General features: G+C 39.0%; 1 protein-coding gene and 1 pseudogene across 1 annotated transcript; both read right to left on the reverse strand.

Annotated features, from left to right (window-relative positions):
• Positions 1 to 6,065: 6,065 nt before the first annotated feature.
• On the reverse strand, positions 6,066 to 7,181 carry LOC116681777 (uncharacterized). Its single transcript, XM_032509680.1, has 3 exons — positions 7,143 to 7,181; positions 6,641 to 6,981; positions 6,066 to 6,534 (listed from the first exon to the last, which is right to left on the reverse strand). The coding sequence occupies exons 1-3, from the start codon at positions 7,179 to 7,181 to the stop codon at positions 6,312 to 6,314; spliced, it is 603 nt and encodes a 200-aa protein (XP_032365571.1). The 3' UTR covers positions 6,066 to 6,311.
• Positions 7,182 to 10,779: 3,598 nt separating this feature from the next.
• Positions 10,780 to 12,653, reverse strand: LOC116681779 (granzyme G-like; annotated as a pseudogene).
• Between the last annotated feature and the right edge of the window lie 11,820 nt (positions 12,654 to 24,473).

Here is a 24,473-nt window from a genome sequence, read left to right on the forward strand (position 1 = left end):
TTTTGCCACAAACATACTTCAGCATATTATCTACAACTTCATGGTAGATCTGCTGGTACTCTTCTACTGAGCGGTTGTGTATTTTCAGAGGGCTGTCGTGGGGCAGCGGAGCAGTGGAAGGAACTGGAAGGTCAGCAGGGGGGGTCCGAGGCTTTGCGACCAAATTCAGTAACTCTGGAATGTCAGCAGCTGAGGTGGAAGCCTGAGGACTGGCATCCCAGTCCAACACCTCTGGCTCTTCAGCAGCTGGATTCACAGCAGAAGGTTTGGAAGGACGAGCCACAGAGGTCCGCTTCCTCTTCCGGGGAAGTTCTGCAGCAGTAGCAGAGTGCTGGTGCTTTCTCTTTACATCGGGCACCTGGGAAAGTCAGCAGCACAGGAGAGGATGTCAGGCTCCGGTAAACTTAAACAACATACCGGTACAGATGACTACTGTGTCAGATTAAAAGGCCCTTCAAAGATTCTGTCAATTTTTATAAAGCTCCTTGAGATAAACCTTTGTTAGGCTACACACCTGCACTTGAAATCAAAAACTGAAGTGAAGCTGGAAATAACATACACAACTTTAGAAAAGTTACTGAGTCCAATAAGTAGTGCAAGTGGGACACTGTGTCCCTATGAATAGACTCTGCTCTGTGTTATCTAATTCTTAAGGACTAGATCAGTTTGGCCAGATGTCTCACCTGGTCAACACTGCAGCGTGGACGCTGTGCTGCAGCCTTCCTTACAATCTCTGCCTGGCGTGCAGAAATGATCCTTTTTCTGCTGTAGTTATGGTCTTGCAGGTGGTTTAGCACATTGACCTGCAACAATACACACTCATGTTAGAATGAAGCGTTGCAACATCTGGGATAAAATGAAGTGGATTTATTTCTCCCTGCCACAGATTTGCTGTGGAAACCCCATTAAAAATCATTTATATAGTCATATGCAACATGTAATTACAAAACTGAATAGTGAATAGTTAAAATCTCAAGACAGGGCATCAGGTCAGGTGGCAAAGCAGGACCTCGTCATGTCAATGGATATTGATCTATAGTGCTGCACAGATTATATTACATCTGTTTGAAATCATGCATCTGCCAAGAATATATATGAAGTGCATGGGCTTTAATGTTGTAACTATGGATACACTTAAAATTGCTCTATTATTTTTGTCATTATTGTAAACAGATGAGCAGTACAGCAAAAATCCACATCACAATGATGATTTATTTAAATGTATTTATTTATTACATAATAATACATATTTTTTGTTTTAATTAATCAATGATGATTTTTGGTGCAGTCCAATAGTGTCAATTAATATGTTAAAACAGCCATGTCCAGTTTGTTTAAATGATGATCTTATAGAAATGATGCACCAGTTCATATCACAGCCTGAGTGGAAAACATCTCCTTTTCATCTTTTTTCGAGTTGTTTAATCAACTTCAGCCTTTATCTAATTATTATGATTATTCATCAAATGACAAATATTTTCTTTATATTTCTCAACTCTTTTTTTGTAGGCTATAACCATATATTCTAAAGATTAAACCTAAGCATTTCTTGAATTTATAGCATTTATTATTATATTTGCTTAAAAGTATGTGCTGTCTTTTAATGTTGTACATATAATATTAGTTTAATGAAATAATATTTGGATTTATGCTGCAGCCAGGAACTATAGCCAATTAGCTTCTTCTGATGAGGAAAGATATATAAAATTAAATTCCTTATAAGAAACTATTTATATAAGTTTATCTTCAAACCATTGTTATAATAGCTTATATTTCATTCTATAATATTAGACCTAGGTGGTAAATTATGATTTGTATATTTGTGTGCTCAGAGCCTGTTAGCAGTGTCAGGGAACTCTGTCTTGACAATAAAAGGCCTAAAACACTGCAGGCTTTCATAAGGTTCAAATCTCACATTTTCCATGATGGAAGTTTGCTGTGTCAGTCTCTGGGAGTCTTTAGTTGTAGTCAGGGTGGAGGCAGTTCTCAGTGGAAGCCTTAATAAGAAAGATTTGTCCAGTGAAAGTGAAGAGAAAAACTTTTCTTGACCATCTGAGATTTTGTTTTTGTTTGAGTGATCATCTTCTAGGAATGATGCACCTGGAGACCAAACATAGCAACCATGGAATCCTCGTTATCCAATCAGCCGGAGATCAGGTCCATTTTAAACCAGTCAACACAGCTTTCATTCTGAAAATTGTGATAGCCCGGCATTTTTCTTAATTTTTAATTAAGATTGCAAAACAAGTGCACTAACAAAAACATACACATAACAATGTACACTAAGAGTTAAGGGATAAATAAATTGCAAGAGCTGCTAAAGGATTCAGCAGTTATAAAAAACAGTTATAAAATGTACATACAGTATATTCAGAGTCTTTAGTGCTATATTGTTGCATTTCATTTATTTAAACTTTGAATAAAGATTTTCTGTTATAGAAATTACTTTTGTGATTGTGAAATCATGCTTAATAGGATGACACGTATAAAGTGACCTGCTATGACCCCTGGGACAATCACAGCCACAGGAAACCAAAAACTAAAGACGTAGGGCAACGCTGTAGAGGAAGGTCTGGCAAAGCGAGACTAATTATTAATAAAACCTTGCAGTTGCGTTTTAACCTTTCTGTAATTCCCTTCTTTCGTAGGTCCAGAAGACATCACCCTTCATTTCAGGAGTCAGGATGGTGTGGAGATCCACTACAGAGCCAGCGGAGCAGCTATGGTGAGTGTCACAGGGATGTAAGTGAAGTAGCTTGTTATGTAGTGTTTCCGCTGTTAATGTGCAGATATTAATAGAAAAAACTCCTCAACATGCCTTGCTTCTGAAAACTCTAAAAGCACTTAGCCTCATTTATTAGTATGGAAAATGTTTAATAAATTCCTTAAATACACCCATCTGCCCGTCTGAGTAAAGTAGGATTAAGTTTTTGCAGTGTTCATTTTAATTTAGCGGTACAGGATTTTATATTACACTTGATACAATCAGAAGCATGCTTATATTGTCCTTCAACATACGCTCTTTTACTCAATATGTACAACGACTGATAGAGCTCTGTTATGAAACATTTTGTGTTAAGCTTAAGTGACTTTTTATACTTGCGTATCAGTGTCTGTACTAATCTTATCCTTATCTTAACTATGGACCACCACACGATCATTGAAGCAATATCCTCCTTTGCTGCAACAAATAGGTTTGCATTGTTCTTTTTAATAATTCAGTAAGGCATATTAAACATTCAGATTTGTTCAAATCTTTTGTAATTATTACTCTCTCTTTATCCTCCAAGGTTTGCATGGTCCAAGGTTTTGTCAAAGCCACTGATATATTTACAGTACGTCCAGCACCAGGTTAGGACAGTCTGCACTCTATGAATCAGGTTATTATGCTGGATTGACTCCACTGAAGGTGCTCCTGAGTAAAAAGCATGAGACGGGGCATTTGGTGATCGGCAAACAATTATTTCATGGGGATGATGCAGCACTGCTACAACTTTTAAGGACCCTGATAACAGCTTAACAACAGCTCTGAGACAACAAATATACTGTATATGTATATCACCCGTTTGTCCTGGCCTCTGTCCAGCTCTGGGCAGAGATGGGAAGTAACAAAGTACAAATACACTATGTGTACACTATGTGTGCCTGTGTTCACTGGTGTGTAAATGAAGGCATGGAGGTGTGAGAGTTCTCTGAGGCCAGAAAGGACATGGCAGCTCTGAAGAATTTTCAGGAGAAGGAGTTTGATTTGCATTGATGGGTGAACTTTATTGAGCGACAGTGCAAAGGCTTATCAGTTCACAGTAATAGTGCAAGCTAAGTGGCTGTCGTTTTCAATTCAATTTATTCCAATTCAATTTTATTTATAATATCAAATCATAACAAGCGTTATCTAAAGGGACTTTACAGAGAGTAGGTCTAGACCACAATTACAAAGTAATTTACAAAGACCCAACAATTCCAGTAATTTCCCCAAGAGCAACGGTGGCGAGGAAAAACTCCCTTTTAGGGAGAAACCTCAGACAGACCCAGGCTCTTTGTAGGTGGTGTCTGATGGTGCCAGTTGGGGGTGTGATGAACCAGGATCAGTGAACAAAGATAATGGAACACTGACTAGAAATAGTAGTTTTAGTAGTTCATGGCGTTACAGGGCACAGCAGGGCGTAGCTGCATAGCAGGACGTAGCAGCGTAGCAGGACGTAGCAGGGCACTGCAGAGCGTTTTCAGGAAGAATGATGGAAATGTAGGCACTACAGTCTCAGATGGAGCGCCTCGGTATCCGTCAGACCTTTAATGATGTGTTGTTTTAGTTTGGGAGAGGATCAGGAGTTGGTGGGGAACGTAGAGGATTTGGAGGAGGAAAAAGTATCTCTGGTGCACAGTTCTTGCTCTCTAGGATCTGGGTCAGCTCCTGGTAGGTCTGAAAGTCTTTGGAATCCAACAGGGCCTGGACACAACAATGAGGATAATCTGTTGGAATATGCATCACCATTCAGACATTCAGAACAGAACATCTTACATTTGAATTACTTTTTTTTAACGAAGACTACACCTGTTTTCACCTAATGATTCTACAGACTTGATGGTTTCTAACATGCATTCATAAATTATCTGAAAAGACATGGTTAGACAATGACACTCTACATTAATGTATCCTACTGCTATACACTGACCTTATCCACACTACCTAGAGTTAGAACTAGTGGGAGGAAGAAGAGCTCTTTCTGGTCGATGAAGTTCAGCATCACCGTCAGGTTGATGTTTATGGGTCAGTGCTCTTTTTTCACAAAACTTGGAGGATACATGGAAATACCTGTAAGAAGAAGTTAGATGTAAGAAGTAAAAATAATGTCAACAGAAAGGCATCTTAATGTATCAGCTCAGGCATTCTGTTATTAATACAGTTATGTTGTTGCAGGTTATCTGAAAGGTTAATTTACGATTCTATCTTTGGCCCATGCTCTTTCTCTGAGTCTTTCCATGGAAATAGGAGAGTAGGCGGAGCTGCAGGTCGCTGGAAGAGGCTGTAGGTGGAGCTGAAGTTGTCTGGTAGAATCTTCACGTGGAGTTGGCATTGCAGTTTGCAGAAAAAGATGCAGCTGCAGGTTGCTGACAGAAGCTCTAGGTGGAGGTAAGACCGCAAGCGGAGCATGCTCCACCTGCAGATTCAGTATGGCAGCAGTAGGTGATAAACGCTGCTGAATGAGGGTGGAGGCAGCAGATGGCTGCTGTATGCTGGAAGCACTGGTTACATCTGCAACAGAGTGACGGAGGATATAATTGGTAGTGCACAGAGGCTGCATAGGTGGAGAAGGGGTCGGTTTTTTGTCTGGATGGTAGAAGCTGTAGATGGAAGGTGGAGTAAGTACTTCATCCAGTTTGCAGAGGCTGTTTCTGTCTTGGCAAGTGATGTAGGTAGCTGCTGAGGTTGAAGCTGGATTAAAGAGAGTTAACAGAGGCTGCATGGACTGATTTAAAAAACAAGATAGTTTTCAGCGGTGTGACTTCTTAGGATTACTTAAAACTACAAAACGTAAACTAAAAATACAATACTTAAACTTAGAAATACAAGTCTTACATTAAAACTACAATACTTACCTTAAATCTACAATACTTACCTTAAAACTGTAATACTTAAACTTAAAACTACAACACTTATACTTAAATCTAAAACACTTAAACTTAAAACTACAACACTTAAACTTAAATCTTAACACAAACTTAAAACTACAACACAAACTTAACACTATAACACAAACTTAAATCTAAAACACTTAAACTTAAAACTACAACACTTAAACTTAAATCTATAACACAAACTTAAAATTACAACACAAACTTAAAACTACAACACAAACTTAAAACTACAACACTTAAACTTAAATCTAAGACACTTAAACTTAAATCTATAACACTTAAACTTAAAACTACAACACAAACTTAAAACTACAACACTTAAACTTAAAGCTACAACACCAACGTACACTACAACACAAACTCAAACCTTCAACACTTAATATTAAAACTACAATACTTAAACTTAAAACTACAATACTTAAACTTAAATCGATAACACTTAAACTTAAAACTACAACACAAACTTAAAACTACAACACTTAAACATAAAACTACAACACTTAAACTTAAATCTATAACACTTAAACTTAAAACTACAACACCAACTTACAACCACAACACAAACTTAAACCTTCAACACTTAAACTTTAAAACTACAAGACTTAAAGTTCATCTACAATATTATTTGCAGATGTAATCTCATTGAACTAAAATGATAATATTTCATTTTAGTTCTAGGCTCTGATCTTTGGGAGCGGTTGGGGACTAGGTTCTCCCGTGATATCCACATCATAAAGTGGAGGATGGACCCCGACCCCGTATGAGACGCCCACATGCACCAGGCTGTCTCCAGCCACTGATTCTGTGAATGTGGGACGATCCAGCCTTTCCCATAGCTTCTGCTTGATGCGACGTCCCAGCGCTAAACTGTACGGACGCATCCTGCCACTCTTGTACCTGTGAGGAGCGGAAGAAACAGAAATTAATCATAATGAAAAACAGGATTTAAAAGTTATACAGTGTAATAGATTTGAAAAAGACACGATTTTTGCCACAAACATACTTCAGCATATTATCTACAACTTCATGGTAGATCTGCTGGTACTCTTCTACTGAGCGGTTGTGTATTTTCAGAGGGCTGTCGTGGGGCAGCGGAGCAGTGGAAGGAACTGGAAGGTCAGCAGGGGGGGTCCGAGGCTTTGCGACCAAATTCAGTAACTCTGGAATGTCAGCAGCTGAGGTGGAAGCCTGAGGACTGGCATCCCAGTCCAACACCTCTGGCTCTTCAGCAGCTGGATTCACAGCAGAAGGTTTGGAAGGACGAGCCACAGAGGTCCGCTTCCTCTTCCGGGGAAGTTCTGCAGCAGTAGCAGAGTGCTGGTGCTTTCTCTTTACATCGGGCACCTGGGAAAGTCAGCAGCACAGGAGAGGATGTCAGGCTCCGGTAAACTTAAACAACATACCGGTACAGATGACTACTGTGTCAGATTAAAAGGCCCTTCAAAGATTCTGTCAATTTTTATAAAGCTCCTTGAGATAAAACCTTTGTTAGGCTACACACCTGCACTTGAAATCAAAAACTGAAGTGAAGCTGGAAATAACATACACAACTTTAGAAAAGTTACTGAGTCCAATAAGTAGTGCAAGTGGGACACTGTGTCCCTATGAATAGACTCTGCTCTGTGTTATCTAATTCTTAAGGACTAGATCAGTTTGGCCAGATGTCTCACCTGGTCAACACTGCAGCGTGGACGCTGTGCTGCAGCCTTCCTTACAATCTCTGCCTGGCGTGCAGAAATGATCCTTTTTCTGCTGTAGTTATGGTCTTGCAGGTGGTTTAGCACATTGACCTGCAACAATACACACTCATGTTAGAATGAAGCGTTGCAACATCTGGGATAAAATGAAGTGGATTTTATTTCTCCCTGCCACAGATTTGCTGTGGAAACCCCATTAAAAATCATTTATATAGTCATATGCAACATGTAATTACAAAACTGAATAGTGAATAGTTAAAATCTCAAGACAGGGCATCAGGTCAGGTGGCAAAGCAGGACCTCGTCATGTCAATGGATATTGATCTATAGTGCTGCACAGATTATATTACATCTGTTTGAAATCATGCATCTGCCAAGAATATATATGAAGTGCATGGGCTTTAATGTTGTAACTATGGATACACTTAAAATTGCTCTATTATTTTTTGTCATTATTGTAAACAGATGAGCAGTACAGCAAAAATCCACATCACAATGATGATTTTATTTAAATGTATTTATTTATTACATAATAATACATATTTTTTGTTTTAATTAATCAATGATGATTTTTGGTGCAGTCCAATAGTGTCAATTAATATGTTAAAACAGCCATGTCCAGTTTGTTTAAATGATGATCTTATAGAAATGATGCACCAGTTCATATCACAGCCTGAGTGGAAAACATCTCCTTTTCATCTTTTTTCGAGTTGTTTAATCAACTTCAGCCTTTATCTAATTATTATGATTATTCATCAAATGACAAATATTTTCTTTATATTTCTCAACTCTTTTTTTGTAGGCTATAACCATATATTCTAAAGATTAAACCTAAGCATTTCTTGAATTTATAGCATTTATTATTATATTTGCTTAAAAGTATGTGCTGTCTTTTAATGTTGTACATATAATATTAGTTTAATGAAATAATATTTGGATTTATGCTGCAGCCAGGAACTATAGCCAATTAGCTTCTTCTGATGAGGAAAGATATATAAAATTAAATTCCTTATAAGAAACTATTTATATAAGTTTATCTTCAAACCATTGTTATAATAGCTTATATTTCATTCTATAATATTAGACCTAGGTGGTAAATTATGATTTGTATATTTGTGTGCTCAGAGCCTGTTAGCAGTGTCAGGGAACTCTGTCTTGACAATAAAAGGCCTAAAACACTGCAGGCTTTCATAAGGTTCAAATCTCACATTTTCCATGATGGAAGTTTGCTGTGTCAGTCTCTGGGAGTCTTTAGTTGTAGTCAGGGTGGAGGCAGTTCTCAGTGGAAGCCTTAATAAGAAAGATTTGTCCAGTGAAAGTGAAGAGAAAAACTTTTCTTGACCATCTGAGATTTTGTTTTTGTTTGAGTGATCATCTTCTAGGAATGATGCACCTGGAGACCAAACATAGCAACCATGGAATCCTCGTTATCCAATCAGCCGGAGATCAGGTCCATTTTAAACCAGTCAACACAGCTTTCATTCTGAAAATTGTGATAGCCCGGCATTTTTCTTAATTTTTAATTAAGATTGCAAAACAAGTGCACTAACAAAAACATACACATAACAATGTACACTAAGAGTTAAGGGATAAATAAATTGCAAGAGCTGCTAAAGGATTCAGCAGTTATAAAAAACAGTTATAAAATGTACATACAGTATATTCAGAGTCTTTAGTGCTATATTGTTGCATTTCATTTATTTAACTTTGAATAAAGATTTTCTGTTATAGAAATTACTTTTGTGATTGTGAAATCATGCTTAATAGGATGACACGTATAAAGTGACCTGCTATGACCCCTGGGACAATCACAGCCACAGGAAACCAAAAACTAAAGACGTAGGGCAACGCTGTAGAGGAAGGTCTGGCAAAGCGAGACTAATTATTAATAAAACCTTGCAGTTGCGTTTTAACCTTTCTGTAATTCCCTTCTTTCGTAGGTCCAGAAGACATCACCCTTCATTTCAGGAGTCAGGATGGTGTGGAGATCCACTACAGAGCCAGCGGAGCAGCTATGGTGAGTGTCACAGGGATGTAAGTGAAGTAGCTTGTTATGTAGTGTTTCCGCTGTTAATGTGCAGATATTAATAGAAAAAACTCCTCAACATGCCTTGCTTCTGAAAACTCTAAAAGCACTTAGCCTCATTTATTTGTATGAAAAATGTTTAATCAATTCCTTAAATACACCCATCTGCCCGTCAGAATAAAGTAGGATTAAGACTTTGCAGTGCTTATCACAGTAGATATTAATATAATATAATATAAAAACTCCTCATCATGCCATGCTTCTGAAAACTCTAAAAGCACTTAGCTTTATTTATTAGTATGAAAGTAGGATTAAGATTTTGCAGTGTTTATTTTAATTAAGTGGTACAGGATCTTAAATTACACTTGATACAGTCAGAAACATGCTTATATTGTCCTTCAACATACTCTCTTTTACTCAATATGTACAACGACTGATAGAGCTGCGTTATGAAACATTTTGTGTTAAGCTTAATTGACTTTTTATACTTCAGTCATCAGTGTTTTTACCGATCTTATGGCCTCATTCCAGCTCTGGGCCTCTGAATTATTCAGTGAAGAAAGCCTCTATGTTTAAGTTCAATGATGCAATCACAACTATAGTCATGTAAACAGAGGAATCTGCCTGATGGTGGTGCTAATGGCAAGCTTTTCTAATTTCAAAAGGTTTCTTCCACTTGTATCAAGATGTTCAAGGCACAATGCCAATTATGTCATTATGTGGGATATGCTTTTTCACAGATAACAACCTATGTATCCAAATAACGGGTTTAATGATTTTACCTTCATATAAATTAGGAATGTAAAGCTAAGGTAAGATGGGAATCATTATACAATATGTGTAGATGAATCTCATACTGTAGATGGAGATATTTAAAACACCCATAATTACTGAAGAGGTGTCTGTTAAAACAAGTCTAAACTTACAAGTGAACATAACTGGACATAACTGACCCACAACTTTAATAGTAAGAGCGCATGGTTATTGAGGTGTAGTAAAAAGGATACCTGGCCTGAAAAAAATCTAAAAATGTCAACAGGATGTACTTGTATAATTGGACAGTGTAATTTGAAAGTTCATCCTTAACCTCTCTGTCAGATATAGCCACAAATGCAATTACATGTTCTGTTAACAGGCAGAGACTTATAATAACTTATAAATGAGAAGAGAGTTTCAGCTGTGACTTCAACAAGTGAACATTTTCTAGCTGCATGATACACTTTGTTCACTAGGAGGAAGTGTTGTCTTTTTGTTGATTTAATTTACGCTCAAACAGAGATGTGTACAGTGGTACTCAGAGAACAACAGTTTATTGTTTAAAACGATGGCACAAAACAAACAAAGGATCCTGATGGTACAAAACAAACTAATTAATTAATATCAAATTTAATCAAGTCAAAGAGAAGATACACAAAGCAGTAATGTAGATAATGCAAATACTGTTATATTTATGAGCAGGATGACGTAGATTGTCTGAAGATATTACATTTATTAAACAGTATTGAGTCTATAATAAGTCTAATGAATGTGTCATGATTGCTAAAAAAAAACCTGCATGTACTTGGATCAAATTTGCTCGGATTAATGTTTATTCAAATAAAATGTCAAGTTCAAAGCCCCCAGCAGCAGAAAAAAAACAGCTGTATGATGAAAAAATGCCAAAAATAAACTGAATTACATTAATATATTTTCACTCTTTTGACTCACTTTCTCAAACAGAAGGTTAATTTGTGTCATTTGGTAATGTCAACGTGAAGCACATTTGAAATAAATCTGGATAAAGTAAGCAAGTCCAGTCTTTGTTCTGACAATCTCATGGCTTTGGAATAAGTTGTAATATTAGCATCTCAATTATCAGCTCCCCAATGTTATACACACATTCAATTCAAAATGATGATGAATTGGAGCTTTCAATGTTAGTTCATAATCAAATCAATCCAGCTTCTGTAGTCAGGAATCTTAGCATAAATATATTTGTTTAGGTAAACTGAGGACACCACACCGTACGCCTTTCCACCACAGACCAGCGGACCTCCGGAGTCTCCCTGGAAGTACACACACAGTATGCAGTGATGGCTTCAACAACAGCAAATTAGTTACTATTATTGTTGCCCAACGTTTTTTTGTCCATTTTATGGTACAAAAATACGTACCTTACCAGGTCCAGTTGCTCCCTTAGTGCAGTATGAGTTTTCCTTTTCACACTCCTTACTGTCAATATTGTTACATTGGCTTCCATGAGTACGAAAGACATGCCCTTTGTGGTGTTGTCTGTTGCTCCCCAACCGGAGACTCTACAGGATTTTGGCATAGAGCAATCATTTTGATCTGCCAGTGCAATAGGTTGCACATTTGCGCTGTATTTTGCCTTGGAGCTCAACTTGAGGAACAGGGAAAGAGAAAAGTACATATTAAAAAGAAACAACAACAAAAATGGAAATCCCAAAATTCTGCCAATAAGGACAAGGAAGTACAATTATGTTTTATTTTACCTTAAGAAGCATTATGTCATTGCTGAAATCATTTTTATCATAGCCTTTGTGTGGAAATGTTTGTACCACAGATATACGCTGGATTCCATTTCTTATTTTGTAATTGTGAATTCCTAGGAAGACTGTGTAGGAACTGAAATTACAAAATTAAGTGCAAAAACGTTACCTGGGAGTAAGTTTTTTTTTTTTGTCATGGCACTGTATATATAAAATAAAAATATTAGAAGACTCAGATTTAGGTCACAATTCACAAAACCACGAAGCATATTTTCCAGACTTAATGTTTGAGAAGGTTGGTGTTAGAATACATATTATCAAGAGTCCCAGAATTCCCAGTAAATAATCATAAATTGTGTTAAACTGACCAGGCCCGGCAGTGGGCTGCAGTCATCACAAAGTCCTCACTCAGAAGGAAGCCACCGCAGTGTCTGGTTTTACCATCCTGCATGTGCCTCTCCAAAAGCACCATGTAGGGTCTGCTATGTGGCACAGCCTCATGACCTCCAATGACTTTCCCTGTATGAACTTACAAAAAGTGCAGGTTTTACAAGTTTATCTATTGTCATGCACCAAATGTAGTTTCTCACGGAATGTGTACAAACCGCATGCTAAACTACAGCTATAAACAGTAAAGTATATAATGCCATAAAAACTTAACTTACCTTGACCACCAAGAGTCAGTGTAAGTATCAGTATTAGCAGTTCACAGTGGATAGACATAGTGAGATCACAGTCCAGCTGAGCTGCTGAAAAGCAGTGGCTCACATCACTGACAGGGTCAGTCTTTAAATGCTTCCTTGTATTAGGGAGTGTTGTCTGCATATGCAAATGATGTAAACCACATTCATGTGGGGAGGTCTCTGTCCCCCCCCCCGGAGCATGAAAAAGTTAGATTAAAGCTTCAGTAGGTAACTTTTTTAAAAATGTATTTTTTACATATTTGTTAAAACTGCCACTATGTCCTGACAGTAGAATATGAGACAGATAATCTGTGAAAAAATCAAGCTCCTGTGTCCCCTCCCTGTGCTCCTACTGCCACTTGCAGAAAAACACCGCTCCCGGTCAGAAACAGCCAATCAGAGTCAAGAGGACTGTCTTAGCAGTGTCAATCACTCTCGTGTACGCGCTGCTCATACCCCTCCCCCGCACAGCGCGTACCACCGTTCAAGCTCAAGATTGCTAGTGCACTGCTGCTTTGCTAATCGCGGAGAAACAACTTTTCAGGAAAACTGCAAATTTCTCGAGTGACACCTGCTCAGAAAACAAAGACGGGAAAACGAAGAAGACCGATGACAAAAAAGCGAGCTAAAAGAAGAACTAACCGAGCCCGAAATAAAACGAGGGTCAACATCGGAGCGGTTTTTCAGAGCTGCGTGAAGCTGACACCCCACCCACGTCAAAAAAATTCAGCAAATAGTCTGAATGGTTAGTGCTCCGTTTGTGCAGGTTTGTGCCGTTAAATTTTCCTTTGTGCAGTTTTGGTTTCTGAGATATTAAAAATTATTTTTAGCTCCATCTAGAGTTCACCATCCCCCCATATTGCTCCAAAACAAACCAAAGTGGGCTAGTTCGTTAGTGCTATGTTTGTGCAGGTTTGTGCAGTTAAACCTGTCGTTTGTGCAGCTTTTGTTTTCGAGATATTAAAAGTTATAATTTTGGCCGATGACGTCATCCGCCCCCATTTTGCTCCAAACAAGACATTGTACAACAGCTGAAAATCTGAAGAATTAAAAGAACTAGCCCACTTTGGTTTGTTTTGGAACATGATAGGGTGACGGTGACGTCATCGGCCAAAATTATAACTTTTAATATCTCGAAAACAAAAGCTGCACAAACAACAGGTTTAACTGCACAAACATAGCACTAACGAACTAGCCCACTTTGGTTTGTTTTGGAGCAATATGGGGGGATGGTGAACTCTAGATGGAGCTAAAAAATAATTTTTAATATCTCAGAAACCAAAACTGCACAAACGAAAATTTTAACGGCACAAACGGAGCACTAACCATTCAGACTATTTGCTGAATTTTTTGACGTGGGTGGGGTGTCAGCTTCACGAGGGAGCTACGCCTCCTGAAAGGATTCAACACGGATTCAGAGCTAGCGTTAGCCACATTTCTGCTCGACATGTAAGTATCCCTGCAGTATTTGTTTCATTTTTTAGAAAACTACACAACTAAGATATCGATGGTTACAGTTCACTTTCAGTACACTGGTGATAGCGCAAATCTCAGTTTACTGCGTAGCTTGTGGCACGGCAGAATGTGTAGCAGGTGAAGATTAACTTACTTGCAAACTCCTTCACCCTCAGTATAACTAATATTGTTTCGATGCCTACATTTAGTAAGCCAAATGTTTTTTGTCAATCACAACACATGTAGCTATGGTTAAACTACTTTAATTGTGCGCTGTCCCTGTCAACGTTTGGCAAGGCAGAATTCTATTTTTGATTATTTTTAAACATACGTTTTCTTCCCCCTCAGGATGTAATTTGTAAATCAAATGTCTGACACGAATTCTTTGTGCTCCTTCACAGGTCGGACATGGCCCCGGACACAGAGGCACGTGAAGGAGTCGCCTGTCAGTCCATATCAAAATGTTCAGTATTTCCTTGTGCAGGAGTACTTTGCAAAAAAAGCTGATTTATTTGACCATATGCTAATAAAACCTAAGACATATTTCTAAGATGTTGTTATTCCTTGGCTTATTGAGCTTCCTCACTGATTCATCATTCATACTGAAAGTTTACTGTTTTAAATTGATCCAAAAGGTAATTCTGTATTGTGAAAACGTGCTACTTTTGTTCTCACAAATGAGCGATTACATAAAAACTAATTTTAAACCCTTTTATTGAAAAGAATTTACAACACTTTTATAGAAATATTTTAAATAAGCAATTTTTTTTACATAAGCTATACCCTCCTCAGAATAAATCCCGTGTATTGTCCATGAGGATGTGGAAAGCATCGGTGGCCCTGCTTACTAGCCTGCGCGTTCACGGTAGGCCCCGCTGTGAGGGAGGAGCTGTGGAGGGGGGGCTGTAGCGCAGCAGAGAGCAAGGGGGAGGGACCTGTAAGGTGTGCTTGTTCAAATTTTTAGGCTAAGTCCACGTTTTCTCAGAACTCCCTACTGCAGCTTTAATTTAGTACAAATGCAAAGTCTATAGACAAAGTACATACGGTATGGTGCATGTGAAGTACATACAGCATTGTATTGAATTGATGTCTCTGTGGTAACACACACAACCTTGAAAATTTATATCCACATATTGTGACCAATTCCACTGCTCCCTCAGAGGTCACACAACCCCACATGAAACATTCTAATTCTAATTTTCTGATGTCATAATACAGTACATAAAATAGGTCTTGTGAAATGTGATCGCTGTATATATAAAGTGTATATACATATGTATAGAAAATGATTCCTTTTGTGAAACAGGCCACAGTTGGTCAGTAGGACTTAAACTTGTAACAGTACAGGCCTATGTGGCAATTCTTTTTGACAAGCTTTTTGAAGCCACTACAAAACGGCTCATAATAAGGCAAAAAGAAATGCACATATCTAAAAAAAATATATAAATACATTTTTTTAAAATCTCAGAAGTCAAGAATTGTAAACTCAGTGTTAACACTAAAATCATCTGATATCAAGCCTCTGGGAGAGTTATCTAAATATAAATCTTTGTGCGTGTCTCCCGCATGCACAATCCAGCAGCAGGGTCGGGGAGTTGCTACATCCCTAGACGGCTAGATGAACCCCGGTTGTGTTGTTTGACCCATCCACTACTCCAACCTGCCTCCTTATAAAAGGAGGTTTTGAGTATTTTATACAACTCTTTACCGTTCCTTTTCATACTACATATAGAAACGCAGTTGAGCTGCTGCTTTGCCCGGTGAATCCCATAAAGACGTGCCTGAAGTGTGCCTTATGTGTCAGCATCTGAGAGCCATTGACCAAACGTCAGTAATAGACAACAACATGGGAATGAGAACGGGTTAGTACACAAACAAATACTAGATGAAATCCCATTAAAACAAAAACAAAAACAAGAAGACAAGTCGAATCCCTAGATGAGCCACAGCCGAACTGTGCCTGATTGAACCGTGCTTGTAGTTGGATAAAGTTGTGTACAAAAAAAATTCTGGGAACCAAGCAATTGGCCCACTGCAAACAGGCTCGTGCTCCAAAAAGGCACTGCACTAGTTTGATGAATGTGAAATGCAGATCTGTATTCTGGAGCTACGGACCTATCTCCTACTTATACAGAAGGGAATCAAATGGTGAATGAAAAGTTCTTTATATCTCAGGTTCCCACTCAAGGTAGTTCAGAGCTTTCCCAATTACAAGGTCCTACAGTCTGGTCACAACCCATGTAAGTCATATTCTACCAGTAAATTCAAATCTGCAGCCACAGTATGCACAATAGTTTGTCTATTAACAGGACCCATGAAACCCATGCTTGCTCTTGGGGAATTCACTGTAATTTTTGGGTATTAGCCTACCCTCACTCTCTGTAAAGTGTCTGAGATAACTCTTGATATGATTTGATACTATAAATAAAATAAAATGAATAGAATTATGTGTAGTTGATATTAAAGTGTAATGGTATAATTTATTATGTAGCTGATAAAATGTCCCTTGTCTTTGAAATGGTTACTATTGTAGCTTACAACAGATAAACAGTTGAATCTATTCCTTACACTTTTGCTCTACAGCAATCCTGTTTCACAGAAGCAATTATGTTTTCTAATCTATGATTGGACAAACACGGACTACAGATGTAAGTTAGCTTATAACTAACTGGTACAGTGCGCTGTCCTGTCAAATAAATAATATACATTACATATATGTAAATAAACCTCTTTTTGACATGAATACACCAACTACCCTGAGGGACCAGTGTTTATTTTTGTTATTGATTAATCTATTGATTTATTGTGCTTTTTTAAAGCGTATAATTTCTTTGGCCTGCATAAGCTGTGAGCCTTCCATTCCTGGAACTATTTAAACAAAAGTCTCCACTTTATTATTGGAAGTAAAACTTATTTGTTAGTGCAGTGGTGTCTGATTCCACTTTACGCCGTTTTTTTTTAAATCTAGGTGTTGCTTGGTCACATCCTTTTGAAATGCTCTTGCATTGTTTATCTTGTTTGTGATCCGCAGGAAGTATATATAATAAAATCCATTTCCTCTGCCTGAGTGTGAAAAGTCAGTAAACACCCCTTGGTTCTATCATTCTTTGAGGTCTTATTTTGAGTCATATATGTTCAAAGGCCAAAATGGGTGCCATGCTCTCCATTTCATTCAGTAATAAAGACCATTTAAGTATCCAAATCTGTTTATTGCAGTGACAGGGATGAATGAATGTAATGGAGAGATCAAAGAAGGGTGTGGAATGGCCATTGTAACACTTTAGTTTTTTTTAAACTAAGCCCACTCTATTAGTTATATGTACATAAGTTCCAAGCAAATAATTTTACTAACTTAGTTTGGTTTTGTATAGAGACCTGCATTTTGTTTGCAGCCAAAAAGTTCTTCATTTTCTAAGTTCCCACAGAAGGTAGTTCAGAGCTTTCCCAATTACAAGGTTGTACAGTCTAGTCAAAACCCATGTAAGTCTAATTTTCCACTGCATGGAACCTCCTCAACTTGACTCTACTCGCCTTTTTTGGTTTTCCATTACGGAAGAAAGTCCCTGGTACCTGCTAACAGATATTTTTTTTTAGTACCACCTCAGTCTTGGTTCCAAGCGAGCTGAGCCAATGTCAAAAGGTGAAAACCTGCAAACTCCTGATTAGTCTCTAATCACTGGGTCATCATTGCTAGCGATAGAATGGGGGTGTCCGCCATGTTTGTATGGTTTATCCAGCGTTTCTTTTGTTTTTTGCTGCCTCCAGCTTCTTTTGAAACTTCCCCGTCGAAGGTGTGTTGTCAAAAACAACACACCTTTGACGTTCTGTGTGTGTGTGTGTGTGTGTGTTGCGTTAGGTTACGGCAGTTTCCTGCTATGGGGACCAGCCACGCTCGGCTCACACATGAGGCTGTACTAACCTGCAATGGAAAAAGGAGGACGGGGAACGGCGGTCGAGACGAGTCGAGGCGAGTCGACCAGGTACCATTAATGGAAAAACGCCAATATTCTACCAGTAAATTCAAATGTAAAGAAGAAAAATGAGGCATCTGCAGCCACAGAATGCACAGCCAGCCAGAGGGCACATCATTTATTTTGTGACCATACTGAACACAAAGATAAGAGATTTATAGACCACAAGATGATGATAGCAAGTAAGAATTGATCAAATTTAGCAGGTGTTTTTAGGATCCAACAAATACTGCAAGGGTATGCAAGAGAAAGACATCAGGCTTCAGACAGACAGACTCGGTGCTTTATCATGCAGAGTGCAGTCACTCTCTCAATAGTTTGTCTATTTACAGGACCAATGAAACCCCCCACATTGCTGATGTCAAGAAAACATTTCTGCAAAAATCCTTATCATTGAGAGAGACAGAGATGCTGTAAGATAGTTGTGGTTCAATGAGGAAAACAACAGGAAGCCATTAGTTTGTTTAATAGCAGCCCCCTAGAGGAAGTATCTAAAACAGTAATACGAACATCCAGAAGTGGTAGAGACCATTCAAACGTTACTGTAAATGATCTTGTTCCTAGTTCTCCACTCATTTTTCCCCAATAACAATGACAGCCAGCAAGGATTAACATGCTGTTTGCTGGCTCTAATATTCAAATATATAAATAATAAATTTGCACGCTCATTTTGTTTCTAATTTACGAGAAGTATAGATGAATATCTTTAACCACATCCTCTGTCTTGAGTTTTGAAGCAGCAGAATATCACGCGTCATTCGTCATCTCTCGTTTGTATTCATGGTACACAGAGGTAGAAAAAGTACTAAGTACAAGTGAAATTACTTTTGTGAACAATTACACAAGTAAAACTAATGAGTAGTTCATTTAAAATGTACTTTAAGTAAAAGTTACTTAGTTACATAAGAAAAAACTGTAGAACAGGGCGGGGGGATCGTTCCCATGTAGTGAAAATAGGACCTGAAACCATCGTCGCTGGCCTGCTCCTCCTCCATCTCAATCTTACTCTCTACAGAAAGACTTGGCGCCTGGTAGGCAGCCTAGATCAGGGCCGGAGTGGGACTGATTTTCAGCCCACTTCACAAAAAATGTAATCAAAACATTAGTATATAAGTCTGCAATAACGCCCTGTTCTCTACAGCCTTGTAATTTAGTGTATTTCTGTTGGTATTTTTTGTAAAATATCACTATGTTACTTCACAATGTAGATTTCTTTTTTTAACATCTTAAAAATAACATCTTAACAACAACCCAATGATGTTCCACAACATCCGAAAATATATTTTCTGTGCAAATAAGTAATCACTGATATCCAAAACTTGAAATTAAATAAAGAAGAATATACAGTGTATTGCACTTTCTATCTATGCTTTTCTTATAATAAGGAATATATATAATATTAATAGCTTTTAACTTATTTGACCTTTTTTCGTGTTGAATGGTGGTAGTCCCACTTCTAGCTAGCGCCTGTGAGTGGAAAAAACATCCTTGCAACTTTGGGCCGGCAAGCCGCCTCAGTATTAGGGAGTATTGCGTGATATCATGTCTTGCGATGTAGCGAATCGCTTCACGGCACTGTACACATACGCCCATTCAGGAACCGACTAACAAGGTAACGATAGAGTTTTTCACACTATCCTCATGGCTGAGCCGTGGGAAAAAAAGCAGAAAGCTCGGAGAGCATTGTTGGAGGAACAGAGAAAGAGAAAACGGCTGACTGACCGAGGGAGGGGTCACACAAAAGTAACTATAGGAGCTGCCAAATATCTATTCTGAAGCTGTAGGCTAGGCCAAGTAAATATAATTGCCAGATCACATGTTTTAATAGCATACATAAATGTGACAACTTGATCAAACCATTCACTGTTCCCTTTCATCTAATGTCTCATTTATAACAACAATGATATTCCTATAGTGTAATGAGACAGTCATGTCTTGTGAGATATGGATTAGCATGTGATGGACCAGCCATGGCTATTGTCACGGTAAGAGACAAGCAATCAAGTAAAATAACAAATACTCATATTCTTATATTGCTAAAATTAACCAGCATGGTTATTGACCGTAAAAGTTGGTGTGGAGCTCTAGAAAAATATAAATACAATTTTAATTTTGGGAGCTGACATGGCAAGGCAAGGCAGCTTTATTTGTATAGCACATTTCAGCAACAGGGCAATTCGAAGTGCTTTACATGAAATCAGTTAAACAGATAAAACACAAGTACAAACAGTTAAAAATCATAAGCATTAAAAACCGATAAAACACAAGTACAAACAGTTAAAAACAAAATAGAAACATTAGGACACATAAAACACAAGAATAAAAGTGCAGCATAAGAAATTTAAAGAAATGAGCAGTCATTAAAAGAAAGGCAGCATCAAAAAGAAAGGTCTTCAGCCTTGATTTAAAAGAACAGAGTAGCAGCGGACCTGCAGGTTTCAGGGAGTTTATTCCAGATATGAAGAGCATAGAAACTGAAAGCTGCTTCACCCTGTTTAGTTCTGACTCTGGGGACAGAAAGCAGACCTGTCCCAGATGACCTGAGAGGTCTGGGTGGTTCATAGTGTAGTAGCAGATCAGAAATGTAATATTTTATGGCAATGTGTCACTAGAACAGGAAGATGTCCCCTCTTTAAATTCAAAGCAGACCTATCAAACGAACAAGGCAGGGAACTGCCCAGAGTTTATAATGCTCCAGACTTCCAGGAGCCAATGAAAGCCCTAGGCCTAGATTTACTGTGTCTGTGGGTTTAGTTTTGTGGTAACTGGAAATGAGTTGTTGTCGCAGGTCTTAGGTATATGACCATGCAAACAGAGCCTGTTGGACATGGAAATGGACAGTGCTGCTGTTTACCTGTGCTATGGTGTGTGTGTGTGTATGCAAAACTGAAAAAAATGGATTGCCAAATCCAAAGATATACTAGAAAGTGTCTTATTTCTAGCCCAGTGGCTTATTTAGGCTATCAAGTATAGTTAAAAATCATTACATGGCGTCAAAAAGAAGATGCATCAAGCAGTAATGTAATTAAGGTATGTAATGTTGTATTTAAGAGCAGAATGACATACAGTATCTAGTATCAATACCTCTATTAAACAGCTTTGAGTTTTACATTTCAGATTTTAAGCTTACTTAATCCATCTTCCCTTTTTGTTTTTTAAAGTCTAGCTTGAAAAAACTGCATCAGCTTGTTTGGAATTTGTAATCTGCTTAGAATAATCAAAAGTTCAATGACAAAAAGAAGTTTGTTGCGCCTCGATATCCTGTCCTTAAATACTACAAACAGGACTGGTGACAAAGCGCAGTCCTGGCGGAGGCCAACCCATCACATGGAACGAGTCCGACTAACTGCTAAGAACCCGGAAATAGCTCTCGTTCTGGTCATGCAGAGATTGTCAACCAAGAAAGCCCCTCCACACCCAGAGCTTTTTGCATTTCTCAACGGATCTAATCAATCCTTGGGGTTTTTCCACTGTGGAGTTGTTTAACTACCTCAGCGACTTCCACCAGAGGAATTGACGATAATCCCCATTGAATCTCCAGCAAGTGAAAGTCCGTCGGACAGGGGCCTCCTCCAGACGTTCCCAATTTACCCGCACTACCCGTTTGGGCTCACCAGGTCCGTCCAAAGTCTTCTCCCATCCCCTGACCAACTCACCACCAGATGGGGATCAGTTGACAGCTCCGCCCCTCTCTTCACCCGAGTGTCCAAAACATAAGGCCTCAGATCAGATGAAACAATTATAAAATAATCATTGACCTTTGGCCTAGGGTGCTCTGGTACCACGTACACTTATGAGCATCCCTATGTTCAAACCTGGTGTTTGTTTGGATAATCCATGACTAGCACAGAAGTCCAACAACAGACAACCACTCTGGTTTAGATCAGGAGGCCGTTCCTCCAATCACGCCTCTCCAAGCATCTCCATCATTGCCCATGTGTGCGTTAAAGTCCCCCAGCAGTACTATGGAGTCCCCTACTGGAGCCCATACAGACAGACTCCATTCAAGGTCTCCAAGAAGGCCGAATACTCCAAACTCTTGTTTGGTGCACACGTACAAACAACAGTCAGAGTGTTCACCCCCATTACCCGCAGGCGGAGGGAGGCGACCCTCTTGTCCACCGGGGTAAACTCCAACGCAGCAGCACTCAACCGGGGGTTTGTGAGTATCCCCACACCCGCCCAGCGCCTCACACCCTGGGCAACCCCGGGGTAGAACAGAGTCCAACCCGGGGTAGGACAGAGTCCAACCCCTATCCAGCAGTACGGTTCCAGAACTGAGACCATGCGTAGAGGTAAGCCCCACCAGATCTAACTGGTAGCGCTCCACCTCCCGCACAAGTTCCGGCTCCTTCCCCCACAGAGAGGTGACATTCCACGTCCCCAGAGCCAGCCTCTGCCTAACGGGTCTGGTTCCGTTGAGGCCCCTAACCTTCGCTGTCACCCCTGTGGCAGTGCACCCGACCCCAGCGATTCCTCCCACAGGTGGTGGGCCCATGGGATGGAGAGAAGGTTGCCACGTGACTTCTTGGGGCTGTGCCCGGTCGGGCTCCGTGGCAAACCCGGCCAACAGGTCATTGCTGACGAGCCCTCCGTCAGGGCCTGGCTCCAGACGGGGCCCCGGGCTTCCTCCGGGCAGGGTCACTCCCTCTCTGCCTTGTTCACTCATAGGGTTTTTGAACCATTTATTGTCTGGCCCCTCACCTGAGACCATTTTGTCTTGGGAGACCCTACCAGGAGCACACAGCTCCAGACAACACAGCACTCAAGTTCATAGGGACACAAAAACCTCTCCACCACAATAAGGTGATGGTTCCAGGAGAGGATTATTTATTTTAACTTATTTTTTAAAGTAAGTACTGTAGTACAACTAGCAGGAGACAACTTATAATTTAGGTAAATTTAGAGACACTACCTTATTCAATCATTAAATTAATGAATACGTTGGTTGTATCTCTTTTTGTGTTGTAATTTGTAGACGTCCCTAAGCACTCTTACTGCCTGGTAACAGTACCAGCAGAGAGCAGAAGCCAGCAGGCAAGTGTTATTTAGATAAACTCCTGGTGTACTTTCAAACTTCCCAATCCATTGTTTTATGAGTACACAACCTATTTGTACTACTGTAGAAGTTTGGTATCATTTCAGGTGTTATTAGTGGAATTTACAAGACACACAGTTGTTCCATTAGCGCCTGCACTAAGCTAATCAGCTGATAACGCTAACTCACCCAATGTTCAACCCAGGTGAATATAGCTTCTGGGGGTTGTTTGGCTCGAGGTCGTGATGAACCAAGGGTGAAATTACTCCCGACCATCACTTTAATCCGTGTGCCATGATTGGCTTCTTAGTTGTCAAGTTCTTATGGTTTTATCAACCAAATCTTACATGTATAAGAGTTTTAATGCATTTTCTATGGTTGAATCAATCCAGCTTCTGTTGTCTGTAGCATTTTGGTGTAACATTTGATTTCCTGGCCACCTGAGGGTGAATGAAAGTTGTGTGAAAGTTTCCAGCTTCACAGACAAGTGGAATACCAGCATATCCCTGGAGTTACATGCACAGTATGCAGTGATTGCTTCAACAACATCAATTAGTTATCATTGTTGACCAGAGTTTGTCCATTTTATGCTACAAAAATCCCTAGGTACCTACCATACCAGGTCCAGTTTCTCCCTCAAGCAGTATTTTGCTTTTCACACTTCTCACTGCTGAATAGTCTTACATTGACTTCCATGAGTTCATCTTTAAAGTATTTTAATGCTCCTATTGATTGACACATTCAATAGAGCACTTGCCAACATAATGAGAAACACATATAAATGAAAGGTGCATTTTGCTTTTAATTCCAAGAATTTTCATACGCATTATATAATTTTGAAAATCTGTTGTCTTTATGTGGAAGTGCTTGTTCACAGAGATAAGCTGTATTCCATTAATGTTATGAAATTGTGAACCCCTAGTAAGACCTGTGTGTACGACCTGAAATCACAAAATTTAATGGAAAAAACAATCTAAGATTATTGATCATTTGTTCTCTGAGGGCATTTTATTCACAATTTTTTTTTTTCATAGCACCATTCACATTTGTATGGTTATGTAATTTTATAGCTAAATCTGGAGTGTTAACAAAGCAGCTCATTAATGCTTGCAAATTGAAACAAGATGTGCTTGTGTAAGTGGAAAGTGGAAAGCGAAGGGTCTGTTTTACCTCGCCAGACTGTCCGACGGCCGATTATCGGTTGGTGTGTCAGCGCCTTTAGAGCTCCAAAGTTTCAGCTGTGACTTCAATATGAACCCTTTTCAAGCTGCATGGATACACTCTGTTCACTAGAGGAAGTGTTGTCTTTCAAACAGAGACGTGTACAGTGGTACTCAGAGAACAGTTTATTGTTTAAAAAGACGTTACACAAACACTGAACTGTGTTTTTATTATTTGTGTCAAAGAGAATTGCACGAAGCAGTGGTCTTAGACATTGTATTTAGGCGCAAAATGACAAACAGTCTAAAGATATGTT

Source organism: Etheostoma spectabile, unplaced genomic scaffold (assembly GCF_008692095.1).
Source record: "Etheostoma spectabile isolate EspeVRDwgs_2016 unplaced genomic scaffold, UIUC_Espe_1.0 scaffold00018755, whole genome shotgun sequence".
In the NCBI taxonomy this organism is placed as follows: Eukaryota; Metazoa; Chordata; class Actinopteri; order Perciformes; family Percidae; genus Etheostoma; species Etheostoma spectabile.